The sequence below is a fragment of the Acomys russatus genome, chromosome 25 (genome assembly GCF_903995435.1).
Source record: "Acomys russatus chromosome 25, mAcoRus1.1, whole genome shotgun sequence".
Taxonomy (NCBI): Eukaryota; Metazoa; Chordata; class Mammalia; order Rodentia; family Muridae; genus Acomys; species Acomys russatus.
The window spans coordinates 35,939,770-35,965,465 of NC_067161.1; the positions used below are offsets into that span (position 1 = coordinate 35,939,770).

Below are 25,696 nucleotides of genomic sequence, written 5' to 3' on the forward strand. Positions count from 1 at the left end.
TTCCAGGCCAGCCTGGTCTACAAAGATAAACACACCTTCCAAAAAATCAAAAAACAAAACAAAACAAGCCAGGTGTGGTGGTGTATATTTGTAATCCTAGAGCGGATAAGGGGTAGAATAGATCGCTGGGGCTTGACGGCTGGCCACCCTTGCCAAACTGGCAACCTCTAGGCCAGTAAGAGACCCTGCCTCAAAGAGCACGGTGGGGCCAACGAGATAGCTCAACAGGTAAGGGTGCTTGCTGCCAAGCCTGATGACCTGAGTTCGATTCCTGGAACTCACATGGTAGAAGGGGAGAGCTGACTCCCACAAGTTGTACTCTTACCTACATGCACAAATAAAATAAGGATGGGCCGGCCCTCCCACACTCACCCTCCTTGTAGGCTTCGTTGATGGCCTGGATTTCGGCATTGGTCCGAGTAGCCAGGATTTCAATTAGAGCCTTTTCATCCGTGCCGGCTCCCTATAGAAAGTCCACACAAAGGCTGCAGTTCTGGCCCTAAGTGCCAGGACCCCGCCCACCCCATCCTCTAGTATGAGTCCTCTACCTCCATAGCTTTTTTCAGCTGCTTAGCATCATAATGGGCGGGCGGCATCATGAGCCCCAGAATCAACCTTGCCAGGTCTCCCGAGATCTCAGACTTCAGGTCGGCCATTAAATCCTGCCAGGACAGAGCCAAGGTCACACCAGTCTCAGATCCACACAGAAACTGCCACCGTCTTTGACTGTGGCCCCACCAATCCATCCCACACACAAATCACTCACTGACCACCAGGAACTGGGGGAACAGAGTGACCCAAGGCTAGAGCACTCCAAGATGCCACAACCAAGTATGTGAGGCGGGGGGTGGGGGGGTGTGTGTCTCATTACTACGAAGACCCTGGAGTCCAGTTGCACAGAGCTCGGAGTGACAGGCCTCGCTTCACTAGGGGAATGTGACAATGTGGTACCCAGACTAGGGAGGAAGGACTCTTACCCGGCCAAAGTGAGACTTGAAGGTCTGCCGGATCTGCTGCCGCTGGGCGTTGCTACGGTGTGTGACAATGTCAATGATGGTGGCTTCGTCAGTTCCTGGGTCACCAAAGCCACATACCTCAGAGGAGGTTCTGTGGCTTAGCTTTCCCAACATCCTCCCCACCCCCATAGCTCCTATCAATCCTTGACAGGATAAAGACCTGGGATGGAGGTCCTGACCTGGGTGGATACCTTGCCCCACGCTACTTGCTTTCTTCTGTCATGCCACTGGATGAGATAAAACTACCACAAGGAAGGTGGCAGGCAGTGGGTAATGAGCACCTGGTTGGCAGCTGGGGTGGCAAGCAATGGGTTGAGTTCTAATCTTGGCTCTGGCAATGGCTGCCTACCTTGGGGGAGGTTTCTTTCTTTTGGGGACTCGGTTTCCATATCTCTAACATGAATAGGATTGAGGAGCTCCTAAGGGATCCTTCCAACTCTGCGGTCTCAGCACAAGTAGTGACTATTTCCTCTGTCTTCAACTGCCTGCCAGTGGCTCCTCAGTCCCTTTAGCATGTTGGCTGAAGGCATTGGGGCACCACCAACCTCAGGCCTGACACAGGACCTAATTATCTAATGTCTTTCCCTCCTCCTTCCCTCCCTCCCTCCTTCCCTCCCTCCCTCCCTTCCTCCCTCAGTCTGTCTCTGTCTAGTCTGTCTGTCTGTCTGTCTGTCTGCCTGCCGCGCCCCCCTCCCCCGACACAGGGTTTCTCTGTGTGATGCTGGCTGTCCTGGAACTCACTCTGTAGACCAGGCTGGCTTCTGACAGAGATCTGCCTCCCGAGGGCTGGGGTCTATGGCATGTGCCGCCACCACTTGGTGGGATCTAATTTTCAAAGCCTTTGCTCCTGCAGCTTCACTGTTACAGAGATGCTAGGCAAACATTGCTCATATGAGACCCCTTGGGAGCCGCTGCTGGGCACATGGGAGGAAGACAGCAGAAGCCACCCCACCCACACCCCAATTCTCCTTCTCAGCAAGGGCCTTCCAAGCACAGGCCCAGTTGGGTGCAGGCAACTGAGTATCTGCTCATGTGGTGGCTCTTTCCACTGTCAGAAAACTCAGCCTGGAGGAGCCAACCATTGGGGTGCTGTTAGCCCTGCACGGGGTGGGGTGGGGGGGTGGGGTGGGGGAGGGCCTTTGGGCTTTCAGGTCAATGAACTTCAATTTACACACTGGGAAAGGGGGACCCAGAGCCATTAAGTACTTGTTCAGAGTCATACTGTGTCAACACCCCAGTCTTGATGACCAGTACTTTCTTCCACACCTGCTCCTGCTCAGAGGCTGGGAGGACAGACACCTTGATGTCCAGGGAAGACTACTACCAAGCTCATTCCAGACCCTCTCCTACTCTTCCCTCCCACCTGAGGTGGAAAGAAGCTCCCACAAAGTGCTCCCCCTGCAGAGCCTAGCTGAAGGCTTTGTTCCCCCCACCCCCCAGACTCTTACTGTGCCCCCTCCCCCACCCAAAGGCCTTCTCCAGTCCTCATCACCCTTACCAATTCCCTTCATGGCTTTCCGCAGGGCCTTGGCATCAGCATCGGGGTTGAAATCATTGGCTGCACACACGGTCCCCTTTAGCTGTGTGAAGGACAGAGTGGCTCAGCAGGTGTCTGGAGGCCCCTGGGGAGCCAGGTCCAGAGAAGAGCATGCAGAGTGAGTGGCAGAGGCTTTCCAGACTGAGTCCCAAGCCAAGCAGCCTGGAGAAGGAGGCACAGCAGACAAGGCTCACCCAGGGCTGAGAGAGCAGAGAGGCTCAAGCCTGGAGATGGGTGAGTGCTAGACAGAGAACAGGGTAGCTCCTGCAATGGAACTTGGCTCTGTCCCAGCTCTGGAGGCTGAACATTCCATTGGGGGCCCCTGCACATGCCACCCACCTTGCCCTGCTACAGCCATGGCTCCCCATGAGGAGGCCAAAGGACTTCAAAGCAGAATCATTTCTGGATTTTAGTCATGACCGAATGACGTTCGTGCTGCTTTCCATATTTGCTTCTTCTTAATTTAACTTCTTTTTTAATCTGCTTAAGTTTTTTTTGTTGTTTTTTGTTTTGCAGTTGTTTTATTTTGTTTGGAGATAGGATCTCTCTATGTAGCTCTGCTTGGCCTGGAGCTCACTCTGTAGACCAGGCTGGCCTCAAATTCAGAGATCTGCCTGCCTCTGCCTCCCAAGGGCTGGGATTAAAGTGCATCCTCATGTTTAACCTTTGCTTAAACAGTTTTGTTTAGAATAATTGAGGGAGGGGTGTTTGTACACACAAACAGCATCTCAGCTCCAATAGATCTAGCTTGAGGTACATTTAAATACTTGTAAAAAGCATTTTTGTTTTGCATTGTTTTTTTCAAGGCAGAGTTTCTCTCTGTAGCCCTGGATGTCCTGGAACTTACTTTGTAGACCAGGGTGGCCTTGAACTCAGAGATCTGCCTGCCTCTGCCTCCCAAGGGCTGGGATTAAAGGCGTGCGCCATGATTAGCTTTATGTATATACCACACGACTAGCTTTATGTATATATTTTATATATCTTGTTGTGCTAACATGTGCCTGACACATAACAGACATTTAAAACATGCTGATCAAATTTATAAATAGGCGAAAAGTAATTATTCAATAGCAGCAATTAACTGAAAGCCTCATTCTGACTAGGCAAATACTCTACTACTGAACTATAACTTTGAGATTAAAAATAATCTCACATTTTATATACTATCGAAATTAGAAAGAATGTATCCTATGTCATTAACAGATGATCACTTATAAAAATAAAATGTAATGCCTGCCTCCACTCAGGTTTAAGGTCACCGGATTTAAGATGTTACTGCTTGCCAAATCCAGAACTTTAGGCTAGCTCCCTTTATCTCTGTGTAAAAGAACAGCCACCTCATACAGCACAGATGTGGCACCAAGCTGGTTTCTCTTTACTTATCTGAAAGGCTGGTGGAACTGAAAAGGAATACATGTTCTCTTTGTGAGGTTGGGTGTTACTTAATGCCTTGGGAGGCGCCTCCACCTGCCAGGCCAAGCTCTTTTCTCATGTAACCTGATCTCTTATAGCACCAGCGTTTGCCTTCAAATTTAGGGAATAGACTATCATATAGCTCAAGAGCCTTTAGGCTACCAGGACTGCAGTGTCTAACCCTATCGTTTGAAAGGTTCAGGTAGAAAGGCCACAAGGGGAGTGAGGATGCAGAAGTGTCTAGAATAGTTTGCCAGGACCCTCTGTGAAGCCTTTCATCCTGTCCTGTGTGGACCCCCAGGTGTGAGGGTGCTCAGGAGTACACCCTTGAATCCTACAGTAACACACTTAGGGGTGCCCCCTGCTCTCAGCATGATAAGCTCACTGCCAGGTCCAGGATGCAGAGGCCCCCATGGAAGCAGCCAGGTCTCACTGAAGGAAGTCCTGTTAGTGGAGAGTGGGCAGAACATTTCCGGGGTGGTTAGAACCAGTGCAAGGAATCTGGAAGCTTCAGATATAAGACGCCTCAGCTCAGGTTGGCCACCAGGGGGCAGCTGGGAGCCAACCAGAGCAGCGGGGAAAGGTGCAAGCAGAAGGGGAAGCCAGTGATAAGAGGTCAGGCAGGAAGTGGGGAGGGTCTGACCTCGACTCGGGCCACTGCACTAAGTTCCCACATCTGATAGGCCACCTGTGCTGCCTCCGGGAAGAACTGGCCGGCGGCACTGGAATGGAGGGGTTCGGGGAGAGGATGGGAGGGAACGTCATCATGGGCAACACCCCATGCTCCCAGTACACTCTTACGCCCAGTACACAGATACAACCAACACATACAATACAACCAACTATCACACACATACAACCAACACACATACAATAATACAACCAACTATCACACACATACAACCAACAAGCGCACAATACAACCAACTACCACACACATACAATCAACGATCCCACATACAACCAACACACATACACACACACAACCAACACACATACAACACAACCAACTATCACACACACATACAATCAACTATCACACACATACAACCAACAAACACACACACACAACCAACAAACACACACATACAACCAACACATACACATAACCAACCAACGCACACAATCAACAAACACATTCAATCAACCAACACAGGGTGAGATACCAACATACATTCTGACACAAAGACACACAGGAATACTTGGTGAGACAATAATGTGTACCTTAGTACATGCCCACTAACACATACACACCCCAACACTAACACAAACCTGTCTGGCTTTATTTCTTCTCTAGCCTGAGTTCATCGGAAGACCCTTTAGTTCCGTGATTCTTCTGTCCTCCCTGAGCTCTCTCCAACCCATGTAGCAGGGCTTTCCCCAGCAGCCTTGTTGGTCCAGGCACAAGTAGAACAGTCCCTGACCTCCTCTTTCTTCCTTACAGCTTGGGTCACTTCTATGTAAATCTCTTCTCAAATAAGCCAAGGACAAAATACGGCTGCATCACTCTTGTATCTCTTTTTGCTAGGCACCTGGACATGTGAGGGGCCAGTGTGCGCAGCATGGAATTTGTGCAATCTGTAGCCCTGAGCGTAGTCAGCAGGAAGCTCTCACGTCTCTTCCTTACCTGACCACTGAACCCTGGAGAAGGAACTCCAAAACCCCACGATTTCCCCTGTATAAATCTGATTGTGCCATAGCATAGTCGCCTGGTTTAATATTCCAGGAATGGCCCCTGTAGCCCACCTGCCACCTCACCTCTTTCCCAAGCTGTCCTGGGAATGCCATGGCAGTCATGGGAAGAAGCCAGGCAGTTCTCAACCCCAGGCTTTCTTAGGATTAGTTTCTCAAGATCCACGTCGCCTGGCTCCTCCCCCGTTTACTTTTTGAGACAAGGTCTCACTACTCAGTCCTGGCTGGCTCCCAATTCACTGCATAGATCAAGCTGGGTTCCCAGAGATCTGCCTGCTTCTGGTGTGTGCCACCATACCCAGCTTAAATCCCCTGGATTCTAATCCCTGGTCTAGACGCCAGACCGACTTCCAAGTTCTCAAAGCAGAGAGTTCCATATAGAGTGGACAGACACACAGAGCCCAAAACAGCAGCGATCAGAATGCTGAAGGCCACTGTCCCCCAGGCCCAGGCTCATGCAATCTACCCATCCACAGGGGCTGAACAGAGAGTCAGGCCATCTTTCCATCCTAGGCCCGGAAAGCCACTTACTCGTCATCTCCTCCACACAGCTTCAGCAGAGCCTTCTTGTATTCACCAGAGGTGTCGTTCTGTGGAGAGAGAGGAGGAGAGACGAGCTTGAGCCCAGACCTGGCTCTCCTTGGACAAGATGTGAGGCAAAAAGTTCCTTCACACCAGGCCCCCTCCCCTCCTCCTGCCTGCAGTGGTTGAGGCCACTGTTCACACCAGCCCCCCTCCCCTTGCCTGCGGCAGTTGAAGCCACTGTTCACACCAGCCCCCCACTCTCATCCTGCCTGTGGCAGTTGAGGCCACTGTTCACACCAGCTTCCCCCCCTCCTGCCTGCAGCAGTTGAGGCCACTGTTCACACCAGCTTCCCCCGCTCCTGCCTGCAGCAGTTGAGGCCACTGTTCACACCAGCTTCCCCACCTCCTGCCTGCAGCAGTTGAGGCTACTGTTCACACCAGCTTCACCCCCCCCCCCCGCCTGCAGTGGTTGAGGCCACTGTTCACACCAGCCCCCCTCCCCTCCTCCTGCAGCAGTTGAGACCGCCAGCAGTGCGGTGCTAGCCACTGTCCAGCAATCAACTTGCTGGGAAACACAGGAAGGACCAAGTCTCCGGTGTGTGTCATCGGACACATTTCCTGTGGTATAAATACTTCCCAATAATTAAAATTTGCTGCCATGGTGACTTCACTAAACATAGAATTCTGAGATGCTTGCTGTTTTCCTCCACCCTGGCATCCCACTGTCCCAGGTGCAGGACTTCCAAGGGAAACACTTTATGGGAGTAGAGTTGCATGAACAGACCCATAGGGAAAATACTCAAAATTAAATATTTGATCAAGCCATAGTTGATATAGACGGCTTTTCCCTTGGCTTTGGAATGGACCTCAAACTATGATTAGCTGTGAGAAGTCCCATGGTAAAGTTCCTGTGTGACAGCATCTTTGCTTATTCTAGATTCTTCCGAACTTATTTTCCCATGGAATTTCCAGTACATGATGCCCATAAAAAGCCCTCTTTGGACACCATTTATAAGTACAAACTGGATCTTTTCCCCTGTTGGTGTATAAAACTATTACATCTGATGATCTCTTGGTGAGGCCTCATGGGATGGCCTCCCCTGAGACAGTATTAATCACACAGCAGGCTTCAATGCTCACTTGTGTTCTTCAGTGAACTTCTCTGCAGAGACTGTGCACATCACACCCACTGCCCCTGGGACAGCATCCTGGCTCTTAAGTTTATTTATAAACTATGCAGGATCTAGCCATATCTTCTTCTTCTTCTTCTTCTTCTTCTTCTTCTTCTTCTTCTTCTTCTTCTTCTTCTTCTTCTTCTTCTTCTTCTTCTTCTTCTTCTTCTTCTTCTTCTTCTTCCTCTTTTAAAGACAGGGTTTCTCTGTTACACAGAGCTCTGGCTGTCCTGGACTCTGTTTGTAGACCAGGATGGTCTTGAACTCACAGAGATCTGCCTGCCTTTGCCTCCCGAGTGCTGGGATTAAAGGTGTGTGCCACTTCCTCCCAGCCACACCATGTCTTCCTTTAAAAAATCTTCCTCTTCTTCTCCTCCTCCTCCTCCTCCTTCTTCTTTGTTTTTCCAGACAAAGTTTCTCTATGTTATCTTGGCTGTCCTGGACTCGCTTTGTAGACCAGGCTGGCCTCAAACTCACAGCAATCTGCCAGCCTCTGCCTCTCAAGTGCTGGGACTAAAGGCGTGTACCCCACGCCCAGTTTATTCTTTTTATTAATACTACTACTACTACTTGCTTTTCAAGACAGGGTTTCTCTGTGTAGCTCTGGTAGTTCTTTATTTAGTTTTTAAAAGTTTTATTTATTTTTACTTAGGCTTGTATGTGTATGTACCATGTAGGTGCAGTGCCTGGGGAGGCAGAAGAGGGTATTAGATCCCCTAGAACTAGAATTAAAGATAGTTGTGAGTCTCTATGTGGGTGCTGGCTGGGTCCTCTGCAAGAACAGCCAGGGCACTTTAACAGCTGAGCCACCACACCAGCCTCCACGCTTTGCTTTCTAGCTGCTCCTGTCACCAGCTCCTCTAAAGCAAGAGCTCCTGGAATGTTCAAGACCCAAGAGTAGAGGTTCCCAAGACCTGGGTGGTGGTGGAAGCTCTCTGCTCCCCTCCACACCCCTCCAAAGGCTGCTCACCTTGATCATGCTATACAGTGATTTCTCATACTTGGTCCGGAAGATCTCCCGAATGTCAAGCATATCCAGCTCGCTCCTTGAGACCATGATGCGGATCAGGGTGTTGTCTCGAGTCCCCAGGCCCTGGGAGACATGAGGGCATGAGAGACAGCACTTGGAAGCTTAGGTGACAAGAGAGACCAATATGGGCGGGAATAGCATCTTCATAATAAAAAAAATTCAAGCCAGGTACAAAGAAGGCAGATGGTGGCCTTCACTTTAAATCTCTGCTGTGCCTTGCCTTGTCATAGCCCGAGTCTTGTCCCTTCATATATTGTTGCCCCAGTTGACCATCCTCATCTTCCCTCAGCAGTCTAACCTCACCATAGCACCGGAGCAGGGGGAGTGTCTGACCATCCACTCTACCCAGGGACAGCCTGAGCTCTTGGATCTCTCGTAGCACATGTCCCTTTACTCTGATGGAAATGCCACAGGTAGGTGTGTGTCATATGAGTGGAAGCCTGGGAAACGCTGTCCTTGGTAGCTCACCTAGAGGGAAGCCAGCTGCCTGCTTAGCTTTAACGATCAGCATTGTGAATGTGGAAATACTACTGACAGAAGCCAGCGTGCTTTCTAAAGTGGTCTGATATGCGTAGGAGTATTCTGGTTTGTTACTTATTTTTATGGCTTAAACTCTTTTAAAGAGTTCTTTTAGGGCTGGAGAGATGGCTCAGTGGTTAAGAGCACCGACTGCTCTTCCAGAGGTCCTGAGTTCAATTCCCAGCAACCACATGGTGGCTCACAACCATCTATAATATGATCTGATATGCACCGTATACATAATAAAGAAACAAAAAAAAAAGATGTAAAAAAAAGAGTTGTTTTATTTATCCATCTACCTGTATATATGCCGTATGTGTGTAGGGGACTGCAGAGGCCAGAAAGAGCATGGGATCCCCTGGGTTAGAGTTATAGGTAGCTGTGAGCTTATATTGGTGCACTAAGAACTGAACTCAGGGCCTATGGTAGACAGCAAGTGCTCCTAACCACTGTGCCACCTCTCCCACTCATAAAACCTTTGGAAAATGTGTGGAAGTCAGGGACAGCCGTTGGCAGCCTGTTTTTACCTCCCACCGTGATGGTCCCAAGGACTGAATTAAGTTAGTGCGCTTGTCGGCAAGCGTCTTTACCTGCCTGCCTGGTTTTGTGCTTTAGAGGCAAGGTTCGGGGTGACCTTGAACTACTGATCCTTCTGCCCCACCATCCCAAACTGTGGGATTGCAAGTGCGCACAACTTCGCTTAGCTTTAATTACTATTTTCTTTGAAGTGTGGGCTGCCAGCCCACGTGAGGTGGATTAGGGGCAGGCTGCCACTAAACCCTCTCACTGGTCATAAAGGCGGGGCAGGCAGCAGTGTGTGACCAGGCTCTGGAGGTCACAGGGCATCCTCCCCAGGCTGATCTCAAAAGGGCTCTGCCCTGGTTAGCTTTACCTATCAACACAGTCTACACTCACCTGTGAAGGGGTCTCAGTGAGGGATCGTTTAGATCAGACTGGCCTGTGGGCACATCTAGGAGTTATTACCTTATACAAGTTATTTTTATTTTATGTGTATGAGTGTTTTGCCTGCATGTATGTCTGTGCACCACACGCATGCCCAGTGCCCATGGAGGAGGTTGGAAGAGTGCATACGGTCCCCTAGAACAGATGGTGTGAGTTGCCATGTGGGTGCTAGGAATCAAACCCAGGTCCTCTGAAAGTATAGCCATCTCTTAACTAATGTGTGGGGGTTGATTGTTGGCTGATGTAGGAGGGCCCCGTCCACTGTGGGAGCACCATTTCCCATGCAGGTGGTTCTAGGCCATATAAGAAAGCTAGCAAGCAGCTTTCCACCATTAGTTCCTGCCCCAACTTTCATCAGTGATGGACTGTGTCCTACAAGTATAGGCTAAGAAACCATTAAGTTGCTTTTGGTCAGAGTCTTCTTTGTTGTTGTTGTGTTGGTCTTTTTTGTTATTTTGCTCCCCCTCCAATCCCGGCTTAGAGTATTTTATCAAACAACAACAATCAAACCAGAACAGGCTCCTTCTGGCCACTGGCCACCAAGGATTTGGTAAAATCCCAACAGTCTTGAGTGAGCAGGCAGCGGCTTCCTCCCTTAATCTGGTTCCCACTAACCCCACTCCATACCTTCATGGCCTTGAATAGCCTTTCAGCAAAATATTCCGGGGTACTGCGGATGCACTTCACTGGGAAAAAAACAGGAGGGAAAAGGGAGAAGAGGAAGAATTATCCCTATTACCTCAGAAAAGGGAAGGCATGACCAAGGCGAGCCAGCTGTCTAGCTCTCTCCTTCCCTCCCTCTGTTTCTAGCCTTGGGTCTGCTGGGAAGTGCTTTTTTTCCCCTTTTCTCTTTCTTTCTTTCTTTTTTTTGGGGGGGAGGCAGCTAGAGTTCGAGACAGAGTTTCTCTGTGTAGCCTTGCTGTCCTAGACTCACTTTGTAGACCAGGCTGGCCTCGAACTCACAGACATCCGCCTGCCTCTGCCTCCCGAGTGCTGGGATTAAAGGCGTGCGCCACCACCGGCTGGCTTGCTAGGCTAACTCTTAAAATACCAGACGAGTCAAGACCTCAGGAAAGTCTGGACACTCTCCTACCTCCATTTACCAGAGGAGGCCACCATGGCCCCACTAGGCTGGGTGACTTGCTCCAGCGGAAGATCGAGAGGCCCTGAGTTTGAGTCTGGATTCATCAGCTTGTGGCTTCCTTTACTATCGAGGCAACCCTGATGCATTGCAAAGCCACTCCTTGACAAGGGCCCCGCACTCTATGCAACCCAGTTTCTTCTGCTAAGTGGAGATAGTGGTGGTGCAGGCTTCTGCCCTCTAAAGACTTAATGCAGCATGGTGCCTGGCAAAGACCCTCCAAGGTCTTTGGTGACCCTTATTCCAACCCGAGGTAGGTATTTTCTACCCTTGTCACACAGGACAAGGACATCAGTGTCTAAGGCTGATTTCCTTCCCACTTCTAGCCTCAGCCATGCTGCTCAACCAAGCCTCTAACCCTGTTTCTATATAACTCCGTGCCATGGAATCCATTTCCTATCCCCTCAATTCTAGGATGACATCCCAGACTCCTTTGTGGCCCCCAGGACATACCCACGGCCAACATCAGCTTCTCAAAGTCTCCAGACAGCTCCCCTCGGATACTGGCTTCAATGGGCTTCCCCGTGGTCTTCAGATACTCATCAAACACTGAGGGAGACAGACAGACGGATATGACATCTACCAGTGTTGCCATGGCAACAACAAAGGAACAGAGACTTTTGAAATGGATAGCACAATATCCAAGAATCAAATGCTAGCAGGAGGCTGGGGCTGGTACTTTGGTTGGGGGGGGGCTGGGAGGTCACATAGTTGTGTCATGTGTGCTGTGCGGGACTCTATCTTGAGACATGGCTAGTACTGGCCGGATAATGACTTAGGTAAGCAAGTACACAACCCACACAACAGGGCTAGCATTTAGTTTGGAGATGGCGTGGCTCCTGTGCACCATCAGCAGAAAAGGGAAAAAGAAAGGGGTCCTCAGTGTCACCTGAGGAGGTACTGCAGGTTTCCGAAACTCACCCAACCGTAGGTGCTGTTTGCTCCGGTTGCCCAAGATATAAATGAACTGGGCCTCATCTGTTCCCCATTTCAGTTCCCCTGCCTCATACAGGTCCTGAGAAGGAAGAAGTGAGTGAGATTTAACAGAAAGATCAGGTCTGGGCAGACAGGACACACTGTCTAAGCCACTCGGAACAACAGCTCCATCTTGAACACAGCTGTTCCCGGTGACCTCTTGACCTTGGCACCTTCCCATCTTCCTTTCTGTGGAACCTCCCACTCAACCTTTATTGCCCGTATCCCCTTCTCTTCCAAAGATACCCCTGTGGTCTGTCAGATAGATGCTCCTTCCTTCCCTCCCTTTCCAAAGCTCCCATTGAGTGTGTGTGTGTGTGTGTATGGTGTGGTGTGTGTGGTGTGTGTGTGGGGGGGATGGTGTCAGAGGGTCAACCTGCAGAGGGGGGCAGAGTTGCTCCTCAGAAACTGTCCGCCTTGGTTTTACCCCAAATGGTTTACCACCATTTCACCTCAGAACACTCTGAGACTTCACACTCTGTGTACCCCCTCTGATACCTAAATTCTTGTCCCAAGGAAGCCCTGTGAAGACCACACTGAGAGAATCAGGTGTTTCCAGTGCTTGGTACAAAAATCTTCATCTCTACCCAAACCCAAGACCCCTCCCCCTCCCATAAGGCTCTTAGCTCGGCCATGGAGACCTCCATCAGCACCATTTACCTGGACATCCTGTTGGACCAAGTCCTCGCTCACAACATCATCATTCTCCCGGGTTCCCTGGATGGAGAGGCAAGGGAATGTGTAGTTCCAATGTATGGAGCTGGGGTGGGGGTGGGGATGGGGGTAGGGGAAGCAGTGTGACTGAATCAGAAGAAATGCCCAGCGTTAATTTTGTCGAGAGTCGTAGGAAGCCTCTCTCTGACCAAATAGGAGGACTGGGAATGACTAAAGTCCTTTTGATTCCTGATACCTCCATCCCAGGGCAGCAAACAAAAGCCCAGTACTTTGAAAACAGAGCCCTAGATGGCAAGGCCACAGATCTTGGCACTTTCCAGGTCACTTCATGACAATAAAGCCCAAGGAGTAAAAGATGGTACAGCGTCTTACTATGTAGCCTCGGCTGACCCAGCAGACTCACTATGTTGACCAGCGTGGCCTAGAATGTACACTAATCCCCCTGCCTCTACCTCTCCAGTGCTGGGATTCGTGGCATACAAGAAATGCACGCACATTCGTATGCTAACATTAGGGTCTACCGCTCCCCCTAACCCAAGAATTTACCCATGTGGATTTGGGACTTGGATCCTGAGTGTAAAATACCAATCTTCCTGATTCTTTTATTGTAGTGCCCAAGCCCAGGGCCCCACCCAAGAGAGGTAGCTTAGCAACAGGAAGGTGCTTGAAGGGAACTGGGCTGGCCATGCAGGCCTTTACTCCTGCCAATGCCAGGTCTGCGGAGGGCCTCTTCCTTTGATGTTGTGTACTTTAGGGACTCAAAGCTTTCAACTAGGGGGCTGGAGAGGTGCCTCAGAGGTTAAGAGCACTGGTTGCTCTTCCAGAGGTCCTGAGTTCAATTCTCAGCAACCACATGGTGGCTCACAACGATCGAGAATGTGATCTGATGCCCTGTTCTGGCCTGTACGTGTACATGCAGATAGAGCACTCATACACATAAAATAAATAAATAAATAAATAAATCTTAAAAAAAAAAAAAAAAGCCTTCAACTCTCCTGGGGACTGTGGCAGAGCTGACATATCTACAATCAGTGCCACATTGCTGTTACTTCTGAGATGTGGAGCTGACATTCTTGACTCTAAGATGCAGGGCAAGAGTGTCCTCTCCAGAACGTGTTACTTTGAGAAGGGGGCAAAGGTCATGCCTCCCCAATCCTGATAATTCCCTGGCTGGTTAACACGGAGGGTAGACTGTTATGGTGACATGCTCTCCAGCCTCTGCAGGCTTGCTGTAGCAAAAAGGTTTTATGCATCAAAGGAATCCAGAAATCTGACCACAGAATAGAATCTTTCTACTTCTGAATATTGACAGTTAATATACAGTTGTTCTTTAAGATGTTAATTACAAACCGGGTGTGGTGGCGCACACCTTTAATCCCAGCACTCGGGAGGCAGAGGCAGGCAGATTGCTGTGAGTTCGAGGCCAGCCTGGTCTACAAAGCGAGTCCAGGACAGCCAAGGCTACACAGAGAAACCCTGTCATGAACAACCAAAAAAAAAAAAAAAAAAAGTAAATTACATATATATATAATTACGACTGTATGTCTGTATGTACACATGAGTGTAGCCTCATGCAGAGATCAGAAGTGGTTGTCATGTCAGATCCCCTGGAGCTGGAGTTCCAGGCCGTGGTGAGCCACTCCATTTGGGTGCTGAGGAACAAACCCAGGTCCTCTTGAAGACAGCAAGCACTCTTAACCACTGAGCCATCTTCGCAGGCCCCACTGTTTTGTGTTTTGAGGTCCCAGATAGCCTCTTTGAATTCATCTTTTTGTTTCCATCTACCCACTGCTGGCATTATAGGCACACACCACCACGTCTGGCTGTTTTGTGTGTTTTTCAAGTGCACGATGTAGAAAAATGAAAGAAAAACATCCAATACAGCAGGCTGTATTCAGTCGAGGTAGTGTAGTTTACGGCCTCTTTAGAGGCCCTTGGGTAGATCACAGGATCAGATCTTGGCTGGAGGTGGGCAGGGCAGGCAAGTCCCTATGCATGCCTGAAGAAGTAGCCCCAGAGCTGGGTGTGGTGGTGTACACCTTTGATCCTAGCACTCAGGAGGCAGAAAGAGGCAGATTGCTGTGAGGTGGAGGCCAGCATGGTCTATGAAGGGAGTCCGGGACAGCCAAGACTACACAGAGAAGCCCTGTCTTGAAAAGCCAAAGGAAGAAGGAGGAGGAAGAGGAGGAGGAAGAGGAGGAGGAGGAGGAGAAGGAGGAGGAGGAGGAGGAGGAGGAGAAGTCCCAGAAGGGAGGCAGGGTGCATGAGGAGGGGGAAGGAGGCTGTGAGCGAGGCATGTGTGTCTCTGCAGGCCACAAGCCTGTGTAAAGCAGGATGTTGGGACAGGGATGGACAGAGCCCAGGCTTCAGAGCTGTCTCTCAGGCTCCAGAAGATAAAACACATGTGGAAGGGCAGTGGAGTGCATGGCGTAGAGGTCCGAGGTCCACCTCAGCCACTTGTTTGAGAAGCAGTGTAAGAAGCCTGTGGCTCACATGGGGAGAGCTGTGGAAATGGGCCTCAGACTGCACGCCGACCCACCTGGAGCAGTACCACCAGCATCTTCTGGAAGTGGCCAGAGGTGTCTCCGATGATGTCAGACTCCAGGTCCCGCTCATAGGCTGTGGAAATAACATAGGGGCTCTAATCTCATCCCTTAAAGCCTCCAGGATCCAGAATGGAGGTCTTTTGTTCCACGTCCCCACCACCCGTATGATTAGCTGCTGTTACAAACCTCCCATCCAATCTGCATGGCTGCCGTGGTGGCAAGACACATGCTTCTTCACAGCTGTGGGCACTGTGACACAGTGAAGTGGAGTCTCCCTACTTCTGTCCCCTTGTACCACCCCATTGTACCATCGCCCTCTCCTGGACAAAGGGTTATTCTTTCCACAGTGGCAAGGCACCTGCCATAGAGTCCATATCTGACTGCCACACCAACTTGTCACTGGACTCTGAGGAAAACATCACCTCTCTTTTGGCTACAAAACCCTCTATGATGCTAACCTGACCTCTTAACTTTCCAGCCTCATCTGGGCCACCTATCTCACTTCCACATCGGGAGGTTTCCCTTTGCCGGAAGGACCACCTGTTACCCCATTCTCTATACAACAAGCTCCTCATTTTCTCCTAAGGCAGGTTCTCTCTTGAGAAGGTCTGGTTCTTGTTCATTTCCTTTGTAAAATCTGACCACTGAGTGGTCATCATCATTTTTCTCTGAGACTCATCATCATTTTATGAGTCCACAGGTTCCAGCTAGCACAGGCTACACTGTTTTTATCTACCACCATCTCCTGAGAACCTGCATACTGTGCCACACAGAACAGGATAGACAGAAGGACGACAGATAGAGGGATGTGTGGGTGGATGGGTAGATGGATAGGGTCAAGTAGATGGATAGATGAGTGGTGACTAGATGGATAGGTGAGTTTCCATATGAACTGGAAGATAGATGTTGGATGGAGGGATGAAGGGTAGGTAGATGGGTGGGTAGATGGTGGATGGATGATGGTTGGATGGATGATGGATAGATGCATGAGAAGACAGATGAATGATGGATAGATGGGTCGGGTAGTGAAATGCTGGGAATGGATAGGTGGGTGGGTGGATAACAGGTGACTAGCGGAACGGACAGGTCAGAAGGAAGGTGGGTGGCTAGTCAGTCTTGGTGTCTCTATCCTCGCAGTCTGAGTGTCCTTCCCATCCATCTCACCATCTTTGTATGCAGCCACCAGTTGGTGCATCTGCTCATTGGTCCGGGAAGCCAAAATCTCAATGAGGCACTTCTCATCTGTGCCAATGCCCTGTGGGAGAGAAGGAACATGTGGGGCAGGGCATAGTGGGAAGCCCTTAGCCACGAGGGGACCCCAGAGCAGCCTGGACTGCGACACCGCCTACACTTAGGGTGTCTTTGGCTCAGCACTTAGGCATCATTTGGGAGATGCCACACTGAGACTCAAGACATGGGTTCAGGTCCCACCTGTACCACAGCTGTCATGACTTCTCCTTAAGAAATCTTGGGACTAAAGATATGGCTTAGTAGGCGGGTGTGGTAGTGCATGCCTTTGATTTCCAGCACTCAGGGAGGCAGGGCAGTCAGATTTCTGTGAGTTCTAGGCCAGCCTGGTCTACAAAACAAATCCAGGACAACCAAGGCTACACAGAGAAACCTCATCTCGAAAAACCAAAATAAATAAATAAATAAATAAATAAAAATTAACATTTATAAAACCTCTGGCAGCAGCAACAATAACAATGACTTCGTCTTTCTGGCCACGTTTTTCTCATCTATACAATGGAAGCTCTTTGTTGCTCTGCCAAATTCTAAGGCAGACTGAGAAGGAACTAACTTCTCACATGGCCAAGCGCATCCATTCATGAATGAATCTATATGTGGGGAGGTCATAGACTTTATAAGCTGGAAAGTGCCAGGTATAATCAAGGGCTTTTGTAAACATTTTTTAGGGTGCTAGGGGTGAAACCCAGAGCTTCACTCATGCGAGCAGGCATTCTACCATTGAGCCACACACCCTAAATCAGGGGCTTTGTGTGTGCAGAGGTCAGAGGTCAACTTCAGGAGTCTTCTTTTATCGCTTTCCACCTTAGTTTTTCAAACAGGGTGTCTCACTAAATACAGAGCTTGCTGATCTCGTCAGACTGACTGACCAGTTTGCCCTGGAGATCACCTGTACCTCCTCCCTACAAACACTGGGATCACAGGTGCTGGCTTCTACGTGAGTGTGGAGGATTTGAACTCAGGTCCTCGCACTTACCCACCGAGCCACCTCCTGCCCTAATCCCTAGCTTTTTTTTTTTTTTTTTTTTTTTTCTTTCCTGTAGCCAAGGCTGGGGTCTCACACTTTCCACCCTCCTGCCTCCACTCCCCAGTGCTGTGATTACAAACCAGCCCTAAGGCATCTAATCAAGGGCATTTTGCCCCTCTTCCTAGAGCACACCCCTCTGCTTTAAGCAGGTAAGTCTTGCTCATACCTGAACAAGCAGCTCCCTCCTGCAATGTCCTCCTCACCCCTTCCCACCTAAGCCTCTGCCGGCGTTTGGTTCAACCTGGTCCCTCTTAGACTATGAGACTTAGGGTATCAGTCTTAAGCCCGGGGTCTGGCAATGGTGAACGTTCACTGTACTCTCAGCTTATGTTATGCCGGACAGCATCTGTCTCCGCATCTCCGCTTTCTCGTGCATGCTGACGGCCGCGCTTCTCACCGAGACGGCGTCTTTAATCTCTTTGGCGTCGCAGTAGGCGAGCGGTCTCATCAGGTTCACTATCAGACGCTCAAACTTCCCTGTCAACTCGTACTTCAAGTCTGCGATGAGGTCCTGGGGGTCGGGGAGCACCATGGCAGGAAGAAGGGGTAAGTGAGCATTCTCTCTGCCCGGCCCAAGGCTTAGTCATCTTGCGGAATCCTGCTCCTTAACGAAGATGCTTAGACCAGTGGTTCTCAGCCTTCCTAATGCTGTGACCCTTTGATACAGTTCCTCATGTTGAGGTGATCCCCCCCTCCCCCACAAACCACAAAATTATATTTTGTTGCTCCTCCATAACTGTCATTTTGCTACTGCTATGAATCGTAATGGAACCGGTTTTGGAGACAGAGGGGTGCCAGAGGGGTCGCGGCCCACAGGTTGAGAACCGCCGCGCTAGAGACTTCAGGTCCCTGCCCCAAGTCACGCTGCTAGCAAGTGGTACCCCCAAGTCATGCGGTGGGCTATGTAGGTTCGAGCCCTCGGCACTGCCTTCCCCTACCATGGACTGTCCCACTGTCTGTGTCTCCCAGAATCTGGGAGTATAGAGAGTGGCCACGGCACAGGTCTGCTTTCTCTGTGTAGGCCCAACACCTGCCAGAGTGCCCAGCGCCAGGCACTCATGAGGGACAAGTAAGAGTGGCAGAAGAAGAGCCAATGCACAGGCAGAGCCTGGAGAAGAATGCTGGGTGTGTGTGGGGGGCGGGGGGACCTGAATAACAGGGCAGAAAGTGTCCCTTCCTCAGTGGCCCTCCGGCCACCATGCTTACCTTGCCGTAGAGGGACTTGTAACTCTGGCAGATCTCCTGCCTCTGTTTGTTGCTGCGGGACGTGATCAGCTCCAGGATGGACTCCTTGTCGCTGCCTGGAAGAGGTGAGGGTGCCTGTTGTTAGTGACTAAGACAAGGCGGTACCTAAGTGCCTTCAAATGGTGGCCCTTTTGTTTGTCTTCCACTAAAGCGCCAAGATGCAAGCAGAGGAGCATGCCCAGAGGTCATTTAAAGTGAGTATGCTGGGGCTGGAGAGATGGCTCAGTGGTTAAGAGCACTGCCTGCTCTTCCAGAGGTTCTGAGTTCAATTCCCAGCAATGACATGGTGGCTCACGACCATCTATAATGGGATCTGATGCCCTCTTTGGCAGATAAAACACTCATATACAATAAATAAAGTACAAAACAAACTGGGGCCAGGCAGTGGTGGCGCACGTCTTTAATCCCAGCACTTGGGAGGCAGAGACAGGCGGATCACTCTGAGTTTGAGGCCAACCTGGTCTATAAAGTGAGTCCAGGACAGTCAAGGCTACACAGAGAAACCCTGTCTCAAAAAAAGCAAAACCAAACCAAATCAAACAAACAAAAAGCAAAAAAATAAAAACCAAAACCAAACCAAACCAAACAAAGTGAGTATGCTTGGGACCGTGCTCCTACTGTGAGCGTGCTCAGGAGTGGGGCTATGGGTATGTGATCTGTACGGGCCTGCATTCAAGTCTCCATGCTTGGTTTGTTCATGGACATCGCTGGCTTGGAAATGATGGCCAGGCTTTCTTGCCTGCTGCAGGTGATAAATCTCTTTCCACTCAAGTCTCTCCCTCAACTGGATGCAAGTCTACTGCATTCAGTCACATTGTCACCCTACTCAGTCTGCACCCAGGAATCCCCCCCATGGCTGTGTCCTTGTGACTCCTGCAGGACTCAGCAGAAATCTGCACTCAACAAGGAGGTGAGAGCAATGGTTCTCAACCTGTGGGTCGTGACCCACACAGGGACCATATGTCAGGTATTTATGTTACAATTCATAACAGTAGCAAATTACAGTTATAAAGTAGCAAAGAAAACAGTTTTATGGTTGGGGGGGGTGTCACCACAGCATGAGGAACCGTTCTAAAGGGCCATAGTACTAGGATGGTTGAGAACTACTGGTCTGAAGGAAACTCTAAGTGCCCATGGAGAGGGCTCATTGTACTCACGATGCCTGTGCCTGCACTCAAGGGTTCCCTGATCGAGCTCTCTGAGACACAGAGACAGGTAGGAATTTTCACGAGGGCTGACAAACCACCTGACTTGGAAAAACCCAGATACCTTAATACCCAGCATAGTGTTCTTCCAACTGCGGACAAGCAAAGGTAGCAACAAACACAATTTCACAGTGGACACCTTGAATAAAGAGAGTTACCAGGAGGGTGCCATCTGACCAAGGTTCCCAGCTACGCTAACTAGGCCTGATCCTTAAACCCTGGACAAGTTTCTCTCTGTAGCCCTAACTGTCCTGAACTAACTTTGTAGACCAGGCTGGCCTCGAACTCACAGAGATCCACCTGCCTCTGCCTCCTGAGTACTGGGATTAAAGGCATGAGCCACCACACCCGGCCAGGCTTTAGTGATCTTTATCTCTCTTTAGTGGTTTGACATATCTTATTGTAAATCTATAAAATATAAAAAGAGGTATAAAACAATTAAATAAATAAGCTAGTCACACAGCTCAGAAGCAGAGCACTTATCTAGCACAATCCCCAGCAACTCAAACAAAACAGACCTTAAGTTGCGACATCCCGGGCTCCTCCCGCACCCACAGCTGTTGAGTAGCGTTCTGCGGAAAGGAGACTATCTCTCGGGGACGGAGGAGGAGGGCACTTAAGACTTAGAAGCTCATGAAATTTACAAGGCTCAGAAGCTCAGGGACCATATATTGGACCATAATGCCCCTCTCCTCCAAGACAGTAAAAGCAGTAACAATGGCTGCAGGAGAGTCCGCCTGCAAGCTGGGCAGAGGCCACTAAGGTCGCAGCTCTCCTGAGTTGTCACCCATGACAGTTTGTGGCTGTTTGGGGGTGACTCATGCCCCTGTAAGTAACCCCAATAAACACACTGGCTCATCAAACTGGAATGGTTTCTTGGTTTTGTTCTTGGTGCCCTGGCTGGGTAGATCACTGTCTCTTTGCGCTTCTCTAGGAAAAGTTATAGAGTGACAGCAAATGGCTCCAGGGTAGACCACACATGGCCATCATCCATGCACCCCCCTCCACTCAGGACCCACTTTTGGCTACCCGACACCCACCGAAGCCCTTCATGGCTGTGTACAAAGCTTCGGCATCCTGATTTGCATCAAAGTCTGGGAAGTCATGGATGGAGCCTCGGTACATGGCACCCTGTAGGGAAAGAAGCAGAGGTTAAGTTTTGACCTTTGACCCGGACCCTGGCTGCAGAGGTAAAACAAGTACTGAGGTCGCTTGGGAAGGATGTGGCTGACTCTTCAGGACTTCCTGAGCCATTATTCCAAGGAAAGGCTGCTTGGCCAAGGCTAGCAGTCCTTCATCACCTAGCACCATCAGGAGAGGTTAAAAGCCTGGCTGAGTAGCAGGCTGGAAGTGATCCCTCTAAGTGTTAAGAGCCCCACCTGTGGTGTGGTGGAGTGTGTGGTCGATGGAGGTCAGAGGTCAGAGGTCAACCATAGAAGTGTTCTTGAGGTGTCATCTACCTTGTTTTTTGTTTTGTTTGTTTTGAGGTAGGGTCTCACTGTGTGGCCCTGGTTGGCTTGGAACTGCTATGCAGACCAGGCTGGCCTTGACTTCAGAGATCCCCCTGCTTTTGCCTCCTGAGTGCTGGGATTAAAGGCATACACCATCATACCCAGCCCTATTTTATTATTATTTTTTTTGTTAAGAGTGGTTAAAGTTTATTATTAGTGTATTGAGAAGGTGGGCATGTGTCTGCCATGGTGCACATGTGAAGGTCTGAGGGTCTCCCCTTCCTCCTTTAGGTGGGTTCCACTGAATAAACTCAGGGTCTTAGACTGGTATAATGAGCATCTTTACCCACTGAGATCTTGCCAGACCGTTCATCATCTTATTTTTGTTTTTGTTTTTGAGCTTGATGCAGGGTCTTTCTACATAGCCCTGGCTGTCCAGGAACTCACTGTGTAGACCTAGCTTGTCTCAAAGTCACAGAGACCCGCTTGCCTCCACTGGGGTTAAAAACATGTACCACCACCTTCCTTTTTGAGACAGGGTCTCTCGGTGGCCTGGGGATCGCATATCATAGGTGGCCTGAGCATCGAGCCCTAGGGACCCACCTGTGTCTGCCTCCCCTGCACTGCTATTATCAGGGGTGTGGGTGGGTGGGGGAGCTAGATTCTGGAGCTTGAACTAATGTTTTACATAACAAGCACTTTACTGAGACATCTCCCTAGCATTCCTGTTTTTCATGGCACTTTACAGTTTACAAAGCTTTTCATCTCCATTACTAAAATTATATTAACAACTGTGGGAGTGTTCAAGGTTAACCGAACCCGGAGAAGGAGACCCACAAACCCCAGCCCTCTTCCCTGTTTGTCTCTGTCCTTGGCTGTACAAAACTCACAGGGTTACTCTCAAGTTCAATGCCAAGAAGAGCAGTGGTCCTGGGGGCCCAGTAAACTGAGCCGTGAACTGGCATCTAAGGACAAGCTGGCAGGGTCCTTGCACGCCAGGAGAGGAGGGCAGACAGCCAGGAGACCTCAGACATCAGATCTAAGCTGAATGCACAATGGGTTGCTTCATGGAAGAGTCAGATGTGGGTCAGCCATACAGTATGGAGAAGTAGGGGATCTGAGAGAACCACAGGGCAATTCGAATACACAAGGGGCCATCACTGGGCAGGCACATGGCATGTAATCTGTGCCAGGCCCTAGGCCAAAGGCTGAAGATTCAGGAAGAACAAAGACCTAATTTTATTGAGCCCCTCACCCAGGGGCAGAGATAAGGCATATATAGTAAACGTCTAAAGAGAGAGGCAAGTGATAGAAAAAAACAGCTAAACCCGATACCAGCTCCACAAAGAGATTAGAAAAGGTTCTGTAGATGGAGGAGCAGCTGGAGGAGGAGGAGCAGCTGGAGGTGGAGGAGTAGCTGGGGGTAGAGGAGCAGCTGAAGGTGGAGGAGCAGCTGGAGGCCAAGGAGCCCCCAGATTGTGCCTTCAAGGATACATAGAGATGCAAAACAGGAGTCCTCCCATAGTCCTATGTCTCCTGATGGCTAGCTACTACCACAGGACCCACCCAACCAGACATCTGTCTGCCCTCTGCCTTTGCTCACAGAAGCTGGCTCTTCAGAGGTATGCGTGTGTGGGTGCAGGGCTGCTATTTAAAGCTCTCAAAAGGCGAGTGACCAGAAAGGGACACAGCCTTCTTCCCGCCATTCGTGAATCCCCTGCAACCCGATCTCAGCCCTGGGCAGGGAAAGGGTAACAGGCCAGATGACAGACCAGGAAGGGATGGTGCATGCTGGCCCTACCTCCCGCCTATCCTCCCTCCAGTCTCTTCAGCCCTTCTGAAGCCTGCCACATTTGCATTGGCACAGTGCCACCCTGGATAATCTGATCCAGGGACCTGAGGTCCGGTGTCAGGCCTGGTCTGTGCATGGCTCACAGACTGACCAGAGCAGGCCCTCAAGTCCCTGTTATCAGAAAAAAAAGGCAGTACTCTGCTAGAATTTTACCTAAGCGTGTGATGTTTCTCTATATATCCTGGTTTAGCAATGCCACAAAATGCTTCTAGGGTGGAGAAAAGGGGGCCAGAAGGGACCAGAGTATCTGCTTTGCAAAGGGTCTTAAAGACTTTTAGTCTAACCTTCCTCTTGAGCTTGTTGGTATTTGATTTTTTTTTTTCTTTTAAACATAAGGTTTCGTATAGCTAAGGCTGGTCCTGAACTCACTATGTAGCCAAGGCTGACCTTGAACTCCTGATGGACCTGCCAGGCGACCTGAGTGTTGGGATTACAGCGTGTGACATCACATCTGGCTCTTTGATTCTTGACTCCACAGAACAGGTGCTGTAATGAATAAGATACGACTGCATAGGAGGAAGTGGATCCTCACACCCGGCACAGACTTAGCAATGGAGACCAGAGAGGGCTTTAACTGTAACTGAGTTGAAAGAAGATATTTTCCCCTGATGTGGAGAATTTTAAAGAAGGACACAGGCAGGGGAGGGCAGTTTGACTCCTTCAAAGGGACTCCTCGCACCACTGCTCAGCACAGGGGTAGCTGGGACCAGCGCTGGAGTGTCCAGCTTTGAAATATCTTCCTGGGAGCTAGGTCCTCTGGGGTCTGCCTAGGGAAGCCAGCAGTTGCCATGATGCTTTCTCCCCACATGCCTGGGCCCACATATCCATCATCTCTCTCTCTCTCACTCCCAGCCTCCTTGCCACAGATCCTGGGGCTCACTTGGAGAGGAAGGCAATGTATCTTCAAATTCTGAAGAGCCAAAACAGAGAGGACCAGTGACACGTGACCAGCCAGCATGTCAGAGGCCTGATTGAGAAGGCAACGGGTGGCCGGTTTTAGCGAGCCAAGCTTTCTCCCTCTCTGACAGATGCCAGGATGATGGTGTGGCAGGTCATAAGGGAAGAAGGTGTTACCTTTCGCATAGCCTAGGGCTCCCTCCTCAGCTAGTGACACCCACCTGCCTGTCCTTGAAGACTGCACCAGCTGCCTTCCTGCTGGGCTGGCTTCTATTAGAGACCTCTACCTCTCTGTGTTAGGCTAACCCACTTTCAAGTTACAAACGGGCATCAGTGCTCCACCATGCCTACACCCCAAAGGCCTCTCTCACATGGATTTTCATTTCTAGGGAAACTAGAGCCACCCACTTATCCATCTGTCATTCATTAGCATATCCACCCACCAGTTTACCTATCTGTCTATTTACGCTGCATTCTATCCTTCCATCTGTCTGTTCTGCCCACATACCTATCCATCTGTCTATCTGCCATTCCATCTACCCACCAACCTACCCATATATCCATCCACCCACCCATCCATCCACCCGCCCATCCATCCACCCACCCATCCATCCACCCACCCATCCATCCACCCGCCCATCCATCCACCCACCCATCCATCCATCCATTTACCCACACATGCATGCACCCATCCATTTCTCACTGAGAATCTGCTAAGTGCTGAGAGCACAGACCTGCTTAAAAAAACTCACAGTCCAGCAGGGAGATGTACATTAGCATATGTGACCACAATCCAGTCAGTTAAGTACAGCACAGGGGCTGGAGAAAAAACCCTGTGAAGGCTGGGACTGCATTCACCCTACTCACTGATATATTTTCAGTCCCTAGGATGGGACCTAGGACAGGGTTCTCAATCTATGGGTCACGACCCCTTTGGGGCCATTGAATGACCTTTTCACAGGGGTCGTATATCAGACACCCTGCATATCGTGTGTTTATATTACAATTGATAACAGTAGCAAAATTTACAGTTATGAAGTAGCAACAGAAATGATTTCATGGTTGGAGGTCACTACAACACAAGGAAGTGTACTAAAGGGTCACAGCATTAGGAAGAACCATTGGCCTAGGACATCTGGGCACACTTCAGTGTTTGCTTCAGAAACACATGTGTGGATTACAGAGGATAAGTGCTGTGAAGATTAGAGCTGACTTCCTGGAGATGATGCCTGACTTCCTGTGAGTTCTACAGGATGAGTAACAGCTGCCCTCCACCCTGGGGAGAGAGGCTGTGGAAATTACCACACAGAGGAGACATAGTGGAGGCCTGGGGTGCAGTGAAAACATTGGGAAAGGAACCCCAGGTTACAGTGCTTAGGACCTGATGCCCAGAGCCTTTAAACTCAATAACGAATACAGCGAGCATGAAGCAGAAGATAAGGTTGACTATTTACTGCATGTATTGTCCTTGGTTGGTGCAGTAGTTTGAGCAGACCCGCCTGGGTCCAGATCTGCCTGTCATGATGTTCTTCTTGTAGGTTTCTAGGACCCTCTGGATCCTTCTATT

The 25,696-nt window shown here is 49.9% G+C and overlaps 1 protein-coding gene across 2 annotated transcripts in view; it reads right to left on the reverse strand.

Annotated features, from left to right (window-relative positions):
• The window catches only part of Anxa6 (annexin A6), a 55,751-nt gene that overhangs the window by 13,373 nt on the left and 16,682 nt on the right, over positions 1 to 25,696 (reverse strand). For both annotated transcript variants that reach the window (XM_051168162.1, XM_051168161.1), the window contains exons 3-18: positions 20,970 to 21,060; positions 18,686 to 18,780; positions 17,877 to 17,990; positions 16,369 to 16,459; positions 15,198 to 15,277; positions 12,644 to 12,700; positions 11,930 to 12,023; positions 11,462 to 11,557; positions 10,495 to 10,553; positions 8,326 to 8,448; positions 6,190 to 6,248; positions 4,610 to 4,688; positions 2,515 to 2,596; positions 978 to 1,072; positions 549 to 662; positions 373 to 463 (exon numbers count right to left, since the gene is read on the reverse strand). In XM_051168162.1, coding sequence (XP_051024119.1) covers positions 373 to 463; positions 549 to 662; positions 978 to 1,072; positions 2,515 to 2,596; positions 4,610 to 4,688; positions 6,190 to 6,248; positions 8,326 to 8,448; positions 10,495 to 10,553; positions 11,462 to 11,557; positions 11,930 to 12,023; positions 12,644 to 12,700; positions 15,198 to 15,277; positions 16,369 to 16,459; positions 17,877 to 17,990; positions 18,686 to 18,780; positions 20,970 to 21,060 — 1,420 coding nt within the window. The remainder of the gene's footprint in view (positions 1 to 372; positions 464 to 548; positions 663 to 977; positions 1,073 to 2,514; positions 2,597 to 4,609; positions 4,689 to 6,189; positions 6,249 to 8,325; positions 8,449 to 10,494; positions 10,554 to 11,461; positions 11,558 to 11,929; positions 12,024 to 12,643; positions 12,701 to 15,197; positions 15,278 to 16,368; positions 16,460 to 17,876; positions 17,991 to 18,685; positions 18,781 to 20,969; positions 21,061 to 25,696) is intronic.